This window comes from Ptychodera flava, chromosome 14 (genome assembly GCF_041260155.1).
Source record: "Ptychodera flava strain L36383 chromosome 14, AS_Pfla_20210202, whole genome shotgun sequence".
Classification (NCBI taxonomy): domain Eukaryota; kingdom Metazoa; phylum Hemichordata; class Enteropneusta; family Ptychoderidae; genus Ptychodera; species Ptychodera flava.
Window position 1 is genome coordinate 33,349,231 of NC_091941.1, and position 10,382 is coordinate 33,359,612.

A 10,382-nucleotide genomic window follows, 5' to 3' on the forward strand; every position below is an offset into this window, starting at 1 on the left:
TCGGAGCTGAGACAGATTTTTGGACTCTCCTAATCATTCAATGCCTTGCTGATCAATAACTTGTGTGGACTCTTTTTAAAACTTGCTGAGAGTGTTACACTTTCTATCTTCTTTTTTGTGGAAATAAGATTACAGACAATTGCCGCCATTTTGAATTATAAATAAGCATTAATTTCTTTCTCCAATAAAGTTTTCACTGTGATTTTAATTCTCGCGATACAAGTTTCAATTTTCTTTTAAAGTACGATTTATTCTTTTTATCTTTCTAATTCGAAATTTGCATAATGTTTTAACATGAAGAGGGAGCTCATGGCACCATATTGTTTGCAATCAAACCGAGACGATGATCGAGCTCTAGTCTGTCCATCAAACGTCTGGAAGAGTTACAAATGGGGTTGTCAAAAATACTGTATCGAATGTATAGCGTGAATGGTCAAAGCTAGCTATCGTTCAGCATGCTTTCAAAATACACCACAGAAGTAATATGAATAATTAGACGAGGTATGACAACATACCACGCGACATATGCACTGGTCAGTGTTGTGGAGTAGAAATGTGTACGTGAGGAGAAAGGGAAGGAGTTGAAGACTCGTGTTTTTGGAAAATGAAGCTGGGATTAATCAAAGGTCGGGCCTTTAGGGATTAGAATCTTGAGGACTGGATGTTATCTGATCCAGTAATCACAGCTTTTGTCGAGAGTTGACCTAATCCATCTTTCAGTGTTCAAATCCTAGGTGTGATTAGTAAAACTCGTGAGAGAGAAAGTAAAATGAATTGCCCCTCGGTGCCATGCCAGGGATAGGGATTCAGTGTTACTCTAATGAACACTGTAGTTTCAAAGACACATCTGTCCACGCTTTGACCTATAAACAACTTACTATTGATTTTTGGACATCATTTCGAGAGAGCTTATGTGTGCTTAACGTTGATACATATCTGTGGACATTTATAATGACTTCCCAACAAGCTAGAGATTTCCGACCGGTCGCTCTTTATTAAGCCGATAAATTAAACTTTCCAATGTTGTAGGGCACATCGGCTTACCGAGACTTGCATTACACTCGGGGGAAACTAAACTAAAGCCATAAAAAGACTGCTCCAATCATTGTATTTTGCTTTTCAAATGGAATATTTGGCATATAAATCGTTTCTCATAAGGTTTCAGCAGAATTATAAGGAGACCTCAGGAGAAAATAATTCATTGTTTACCTCCGCCACACAAGCGCAATTTTGAGGTAAACTGTCCACTAGGGCATCCTAATATATTTGATGTTCAAAATAAGTTCAAAGGCCTAGGGAAATACAGTGTAGCTGAGATATGATATACGCATTTGACATTGAATTGCTGAATCTTTATCGTTCAGAAATACATGTATAAATGAAGTATTAACTTCATAAACATGACACCGATACGGATTGTTAGTAATAAAGACCTGGCCGTCAGTTTGGGCCCCATATTGTTGACATGGCTACCACTGCATGTGGTAGCTGTTGATTTTATATCGCAAATGCGTCGTATATAGAAGAAACAGATAATTATTGATACAACGATGAAAGTATAAGACAATTTGCTCATAGATGAAATAATACATTTGGTTGTATGTAAACGAATTTACTAATGAAATAGCTCGCCTTCCTTCATTAATGATAAAAAATATGTGTATTTAAAGTGTATATATAATTCAAGCGTGATAAATATTTTACGTTGCATGTAAAACAAAACTGCCCTCTATACATACAAAGTATTATTTTAATGTGTGTAATGGCTTCAGTGTTGTTATAGCTCATTGGCCGCACAAATCTAGATCTGTTGTCGTTATTCAGCCGCACAAAAAGTTAATCGTGCGACATGAAAAGAGTCGAATACACACTAAAATAGGAATAATGGACTTCGTCAACGGTCGAACATTTCCTAAACTAGAGTTCTGACGATGTGAATTCCCAAACGATACTGTGTAAAAGCACCTTCATTTAGATTTATGAAACATAGCCGTATATGAAAAGGCCTTTCCAATCTTCTTTTAATGAAAATCTGCGAATCGGCGACCAACAGTTTATATCGATACAAGGGCAATTTACCTCTGTATTGGCTACTCATACCGACTACATTTTGTGTTTATTCTCGTGGGGATACAAGACAACGAACACACTCAGTGTACGAATACAAGCCAATATAGAGCCAATCTTTGACGACGAGATGTTGTCCGCATAATCATATTCGTGGAATCATTGCCAACTGGCTACAGCATAATGTTCAGTTCCGTACCTAACACTGATGTACAAGTCAAGAGGTTTGGACTATGTGTAGGTACCATTATAAATAAAAGTAGATTTTTGATGGGAAGGATAATTCAGCTTTTCTTCCAAAATTACCATATTTACTGTCGACATAAAACCTTATATTGCCATGCTCTTCTTTTTACACCGACGATTTGACTGTAACTTGACACATATATTAGCACGACAACAGCTAATATTATAATCACAAAATATAATGTCAGGTCCTTTTAAGTGGATAATTTGTCGGTGAATTAGCGACATGCATTCCTTCAAAGCAACGGTCGAGTAATTGACATCACTCTTTTTTCCAATGTAGTTAATTTTTTTCTGCGGGACCAAGTGAAAAGATTGCGGCATTGCATTGGCAAAGCAATGCAATTACCAACTCAATACCGATAAAGCCCTGCTCGCTTCTAAAGAGGACACACTGCATATATAATGCGGAGGCCACATCTCCGGGACATTGCACAAAAAATGCGGATATGCACTGCCGGGAAAGGAGAGAATGGCCGCCCCTCCTTTATGTGGATCTGCAGGCTGCGTATTATATCGTTGACTGGATGAACCTGAACACGTGAACACTCTTTTAAAACTTCAAGCCGTTTTAACGGTCGATGTTCTTAGTTTGCTCTAGGAAGACTTAGCCATACAGTTAGGAACTGTGGTAGATAGGTTGTATGTAGAATACTAATAAATGTGAATAATCAGAAATCATAAGTCCTCACTTGGAAGCCTGAATAAATCTAACAAACATGCTACATCATTGAAACTGAAGTTAATGCTAACCGCCTTAAGCAAGAGACTATTTATGGCTTATTAAAATTCATTTTAGCTCGAGCATCTTCTGCTGTCTGTAATTCGTCAGATTGTGTTAACAAAAAAAATTAAATCCACGTTCAGTTCGAGGTCATCAATCTAAGGCCCCTAATCAACACACCTTCATGTTTCTTCGAGGCCCCATTATACCCTCGGGTGCTGTACCATAAATTCTTCTCGGTCTCAGGGGCCTATTTCCGTGTCAGGAGTGCCGGAACAAAGTAGACACCGACGTGTCATTAGAGTATATATATTGAATGTAATATTTCTTTTCGCTGGACATAACTTTTTTGTAATGCATATCCGTGATTGTTTCAGTGAAGTCCCCTGTAGCTATTCCTGCATCGACATAATAGCACAATGCTTTTCGCCATCATACCCATGCATGATCCTCTATAACACTGTTACTGTCTCACCCATCGGCCATGTAAAGTACTACTTGAGAACGGGCGTTTTCAATATTAACTTTAAAATTAAAACACATCATTGGACACTTCTGTTTTTTCATCGCATTTTGTTTCTTCTGCATACATTTTTGAACCCAGAACAGCAAGGTTTTTACCGTCGACGTAATGCATTTTTAACATTCCCGTGGACTGTACATCCACATTCGAATATCTTTAAATTATTGTGCTATAAATTCTGAAAACTTGAAATTTCTCCAGGTGAAAGGGCTGTTACCTTTACTAGCGGCAGCGTTTTAAGGAGTTTCCTGGCAATTTCTCGAGTGCAGTGATTTAAAATATAATCTTAATTCCAGCCAGATCATTAAAGTGAGAAAATCCAAGGGAAACCAAGCGGAATTTTCGGAATTTCAAACGTTAACATCTGCCAATCGATTCGAAAATGATACTCACAATGTACGGCTACGTACAATTTCTTGGCTGTGAATTATACAAGTAAAAATTGTATTTCGGTTATGTTTTTACGTGTACGAGTCTTTGTGTATTCTATGCCCAAAGACGAATATTGTTTCGTACCACCGACACCGTCACTATGTGGCCCTGACAAGCTTACTGAGCACGGATTTGTTTATTTTTCACAATTTACTATAGGCGAAGTAAAACGCGACATTTCCAAGCACCTGTACAAATAATCGTAAGCTTCATAAATATGATGGATTGGAAATTTGAATGAATTAATTTTCGAGAAAAAAATGTGGAATTTTAACGTGAACATGATTCACTTTTGCCTAAAATTTTATTTACGGCTTCACGTGGGGTTTTAGCGTATATCTGTATCAAAAACAGCATTGCTGTATTATTTACAAACTATCATTGCAGCTCACTCTCGCGTGTTCAGACGAAAGCACCTTTGGCCCCTCTCGACTGTCATCCCAAGCACCTTCATGTTTATTCGAATAGCACTTCAACTTTGCAGCGTTGAGATTGTCCCAGGGTAAGCAACTCAAACTCTCCACGCACTCTACATACATAGAACAAATTTACAACATCGAATGGCATCAGAGAGGTTGAAGTCGCCAATCTAAACCGAAAAAAGCAGTAGACCGAAATGATTTTACCTGCCCTGTGAAAAGAATAACTGATGTGGATTGTGAAAATAGAAAGAAATGCAGTTTCGAAGTGCGTGTCTGAGTTGGGCCCCATTGAGTTGAATGACAGCTGACATGTTCTGTTGATCTTGTTATTATCTCAGTAATAATGTTCTTTGTGAAGTAAATACTGCCACACCTGAGACACACTCCCGCAGATCCGGTCAACAAATGTTGTTTCGGTCATTTTGTACGGGCAATGATCTCAAATTGCTGACAAAACGCTGACAGGAAATTAAGGAGAAACATCTCGATGCCGGCCGACAGTTGAAGGTAATCACCGAACAAACCTATGGCAATTGACGTGTCCATTACCTAGTACAAGCTACAGCAAAGGCTGCATCCTCAGAACACGCTCCGAGCAAAGAAAACGTGTCTTTGAAATTTCTGTAATGATGTTTTCTGTCAGAGTACTGAAAGTCTGTGAAAGGAAATGACTGCTTTGTGTACCAAGGGCACTTGAGACTTTGCAATCTGACTGACCATCTCAATCTATGCATCCAACTTATTAATATACAGTTTCCTCTCCCTGCTGCGTGCTTGGCACCTCAACTTTATTCTAGCAAGAGGGAAGTTCACCAGGGAACAATAAATCACAGCTATAAGTCTGGGATGTGTTGCCGCACAGCATTCTGGGAAACAAGCCACCCTCTGCAACTTCGATCAAAGACACGACTTCATTTATAATTCTGTGCACATACTTTATTGGAATGCACAATCTGAAAATCTTAATACATAATACACAGAAGTAGCGTAAATGAAGCTTTCCAAACAATACCTATACAGCCAGAAAAATCAATGAATACTTGAATTCGAAAGAAGAGAGTAAGGTAATTGAGTAACAAATTGGTTTTACTTGTATATCACAAATCGTCTGTGCCTTCACATATTTGCACAGTGATTTTCTCCACACTGGGCTTTGTGTGCTTATACACTCTTTGAAAACTCCTTCATGTGCCTAGGATGTGGACGGAATATATGGGATAATTTTGTCAGATAACTTTTCATATGTAATTACCAGAATAAAAAGGCATATTTGTTTTTGACAGTCCTCTGTTGACAGTGTTTAAGAATATTATCTGCTGAATTAGTAGCCTGACGGAAAAATGTTTCTTAAATATTCTTCTCTTCCTTTTCTTTCTTTTCTTTTTCAAGTCGATTTTCCCTCTCTTTTTCCTGATTCTTCTTCAGTATTTGGTTGATGCAGTATTCGCTTTCTTGTCCTGCCTCTGTCAGTCTCAGATCCATCTCAATTACTGTGCTGTTCTCTTCCATTCCCTCTTGTAATTGCTTGCCGCCGTCCTGTAAAATAACAGTGGTGTCTCAAGTGAACACAGATGGCGTTGAGGTAGTTTGAAGACAAAAGGGTGCATACATGGTGCTTGTGAGGGCGCTCTTGGAAAGGTTCCATTATCTCCGAATGGGAAACAAAGTTTGACTATTGTCATCATATGCATGTGTATTTGAATGCTCACTGCCAATTGGTTAACAAAGGAATCATGACAATCATGATCATAAATCTCTTTAGAGGGTAATCGAAAAATTTCATATTACAAAGATATGAAATAAATGGTGAAAATCATAAAAATATCAACAGCAAATGGTTGTACAAGACTTGAATTGAAATTAGTTTATGATAATATTCAATTGTGTGTTGATGTGTACATTTTTGGAAGTTAAAGTATGCATGGTATAACTTACAGGTCCAAGTCTGTTACATGCCAGGTTTATCCTCTTCAGTGTTTGATTCTGAACAACAACTTGAGACAGAACTGCTGCAGTAGGTTCTGTCATGTCATTGCTACCCATGTCAATTTCCTCTAAAGTGGAATTCTTTAGCAGGGCCCTTGAGACTGCCTGGCCACCTGATGTCAATTAGAATGGAATCAAAATATCATGCAAGGTGTAACAGGATGGCAACAGCTGAGTTAATTGCAAATTGCTGCAATTATCTGTCAAGTTAAATAATATTAATTTGGCTTTGTGATTCTCAGAATAACCAATTAACTGCCAATATGACGACCCTCATTATAGTCTATTGTCGGCAGAAAATTTGTTAACAGGAAAACCTGGAGGTCTTTGGAGAGGATAATCATACAATTTTGAATGCTGATTAGTCTTAATCAGTCCTCTGCTGCTGCTGTGAGACTTGCCATATGAATAAAATTACACTACAAATCTATGTACGGTACCTGTCGTTGTACCTCTAAGCCTATAAATGTCAGAGTGTATATGTACGCTATTTTGGCCTATTGGTAAACAGCATTTTAATGTATTATGTTAGTATGAATTGTAAAATATGGACATATTTTCTTTGTTTCATGATAAAGGTACATTGTTTGTACATACATTTATGTAAACATTTAATAGTTTTTCTTTTGTTTATGGATAGGTTTAAATTAGTATGGAATGTTCTGTAAGACATATAAGAATAATAATATAAGAATGTGGCCGCATTAGACATTCCTGCAAATATTTGCAATCAAAATGTTCAATTAGCATGTAATATACAACCAGCACTGCCCTACTTACAACCAGCACTGCCTTATCTGCATTGTTGATATGGCTATACTAATATAGTACATGTGGCAATTAAACAGTAATTCTGTTTGTTTAGATTACATACCTTCATCTCAAGCCTATTGAGTCTCAAGTTGAGATACTGTAATGTTGAGTTTTGGTTAGTGCATAGCCTATTGCACCAGCTCCATTGGCCCTGATCTTGTTGTTGGACAGATTTAGCCTTTTCAGTTTACTGTGGTTGTTGAGTAATTTGCCGATGGCCCTGGCTCCGTAATCACCGATCATGTTATGTTCCAGGTCAAGCTCTTCCAGTGTAGGGTGATCCAGGATGTGACTGATCAAAACCCTGACTTTGTCGTCATCCACTTTGCTACGATGCAGTTTGAAGACTTTGAGCGTGTTGCATTTCTTGACGCATTTGGAAAGTAGGAGACAGTCGCGGTTTGTGAACTGAAACAGGTTCCACTCAAAGTTCATACCGCAGTCTCTGACACCATAAGTAACATGGAATTCCTCAATGTAAGGAAGTTTTTCAAGGATCTGACTGAATTCAAAATGATCAATGCTTGGGAGATTGTCTCCTGATTCACTCCCAGCATCTGACATGTCCTCCAGTGGTCTCATCTGCTCTTCCTTCACTGGTGGCAACAGTTGTTTAATGTTGAGTTTCTTAATGTAAGGCGCAGCCAGCGGTAACACGTCTTCCACAACAGCAATATCTGTGGACTCCGGAACGAAATGCTCCACAATATTCTCCAGGTGACGCTCAAAGAACATACGTTTCCAGCTGCCTCCATACTTGGAGACATCGCATATTTCCCAACGTGCTTTGCATCTTCTTTTCCAGTAGCCTTCATCTGAGACTAGATGGGCAACCACTTTTAAGGGGATATCTGTGGAGATCTTTTCCAATACTTTGGTTTTGTACTTTGGTAGAAGCTCATCAAGTTTTGGGTGATCTGTAAGAAAATGTATACTTTTGTGAATATGTGCATGTGAGGCATTGCCAAATGGTAAAAAACATTCATTAAAGCATTGTATCACCATTTTTTAAAGTAAAGTTTGATGACCATATTCAGATTTTTCCAAAGTTACCTAAGATAAAACAATTACAGATATTTAAATAAAAATTCAGAAAATTCAACGTTGTAAGAACTCAGCAGCATTTTGGTGTGATGGTACATGTTAATTGCCATGTTTTGCCAAATTTCTCTCCTCAACTCTAATAAAAACTGACAGCCTTGCTATGTTTACCATTTCAGAAAATTAAAATGATTTAAACTTTCTGCACGATACAATCTTTGCAACTTTGTCTAAATTTCTTTTTCTTGCATCCCACAGGTTTATTAATAAATATGAAAGATCAAAGATATATCCGATACCAACTATCTGTCAAATTCTACGATATGTGTACTACAAACAGAAGTGAACATGTTCATGGTAATACATAAACACGGGCAGTTTATACGATCTTTAGTTTTAACAAAGAAATGGGTATGTGATGGAGAAACCTAATTTCACATACCAGCCATATAAATTAAGGTAGTATGCACCTCGAAAGTGAAAGACTTAAACTTTTTCTCTAACTTTACTAAATGAAACTTTCAGCTGTTCTCTTTCCAAATCAAGTATAAAAATCTGGTATCAGTTCGCAAAATTTGGTACTGTTACTAGAGAAACAAATTACCTAACATTTATTGATATTTGAAATGTAAAATAGCCACTATTACTGTGTTAGCTCTATGAGGAAAAATTGAATGTTCGATTTTTGAAAACCTGTTAAAACTGATGAAAACTTCTCTGAGAACTTTAAAATGAATCCCCACCAGTGGTAGACATGAAACTTTGAAGTACTGTAACAATTTGAGTCCATATATCTGTCTCAGAGGCGTATTCAAATGTTAACAGAAATTTCATTACAGCTTAGCGCTAACACTGGATTTATTCAAAATTCATCATTCAGAATTACAAAGGTGGCGCTGATATTTGCTTCTTGATTATACAGACTAGGTGATAGGTAAACCCACATAAGAAATTTATTATCAACATGTGCAATGGTAGCACCAGCCAAACATTGAAGAACTTTTGCTGAGATATTGACTTACTTTGAAACTCCTCTACAATATGAGAAACACACAGCTCTGTTAGTAGTGGTACTGTGGCCAGTGACCAATCTGGATCTTCAGCGATGATTCTTCTCATATTTCTGGCATCGGCAGCTGCGTCATCCTTCGCACTGGCCACGGGTGATGGTATTTTCTTTCCCTTTTGGCTACCAGCACTTTTAACACTGGCTTTGTCGTCTTCATTCTTGGCATCTCCGCCTTGTTCAGCATTTTGCTGATCTGTCAGAGGAGGTTCAGTCATTGTTCTACAGAACAATTATATAACAGGGGAACAGTAAGTTACATGGTCATATTTTGCAGAAGATACACTAGTATACACCCTAACTGCAGTACTGTAGCCTGAGGTTTTGCCTCGGTATTTGGGTTGGCCGGCGAAACACAGGCAAAAACCTCGAGCTAAAGTAACGCAGCTATATACACATCCATGATTTATTTCATTGTTACTTGACATCGTCATTACTATACTAACTATGCAGGGCCTGTGTTCAAAGTCAGAAAAGCTATATTTTTTTGAAAATAGTCGACACTGAGTCATTATCTCAATCGCTAATTTATCTTTTTTTTTAATTTTGTTTCAAACCTGAAATTATTTCAGTTTCTCTTCACTTGTCCGTTATTTGATAGCGCGACATAGGTTCCATTTCTTGCCAGGCCTGGGAGTGGAAGCGAGTTTCAAGTGACAACTGCACGATTTTGAAGCATTACAACAAATTACACCAAACTCTTAACCAAAGCAGACCGACACTAAGTATCCCATACCTCTATAAAGACACAAGATATGAAAAGATTTCCCATTACCTACCATAAAAGTTGGTTTTCAGTTGATATCCACAAGCAGACACAGGTAAACTACTCACTTGTGTTGTTGTTGCTAAGCAATCTTTCACGCTTCTGCGCAAAGATTTGCGCAAGGTAAAGCGCCCCCAAACAGGAAAACATAAAACATGTCTGCGCCCAACCATGCAAACGTGTGGACATCACAGGCTTACCCATGGCCATAATTGACTTCACATATCTGCATATCGTGGTTTGCCAGGAAGATTAATACTGTTGTGGTTATTTTGACATTTTATTTGCAAACCAAG

The 10,382-nt window shown here is 37.8% G+C and overlaps 2 protein-coding genes across 2 annotated transcripts in view; both read right to left on the reverse strand.

Moving 5' to 3' along the window:
• LOC139150238 (protein shisa-5-like) overlaps positions 1 to 10,382 on the reverse strand; it is a 192,253-nt gene that overhangs the window by 49,487 nt on the left and 132,384 nt on the right. The window lies entirely within an intron of this gene.
• Positions 5,329 to 10,179, reverse strand: LOC139150235 (dynein regulatory complex subunit 5-like). The gene is given in 7 exon segments (XM_070722470.1): positions 5,329 to 5,950; positions 6,350 to 6,513; position 6,672; positions 7,275 to 7,327; positions 7,330 to 8,130; positions 9,277 to 9,542; positions 10,100 to 10,179. Coding segments are annotated over 6 exon segments (1,470 nt in total). The 5' UTR covers positions 9,539 to 9,542; positions 10,100 to 10,179; the 3' UTR covers positions 5,329 to 5,761.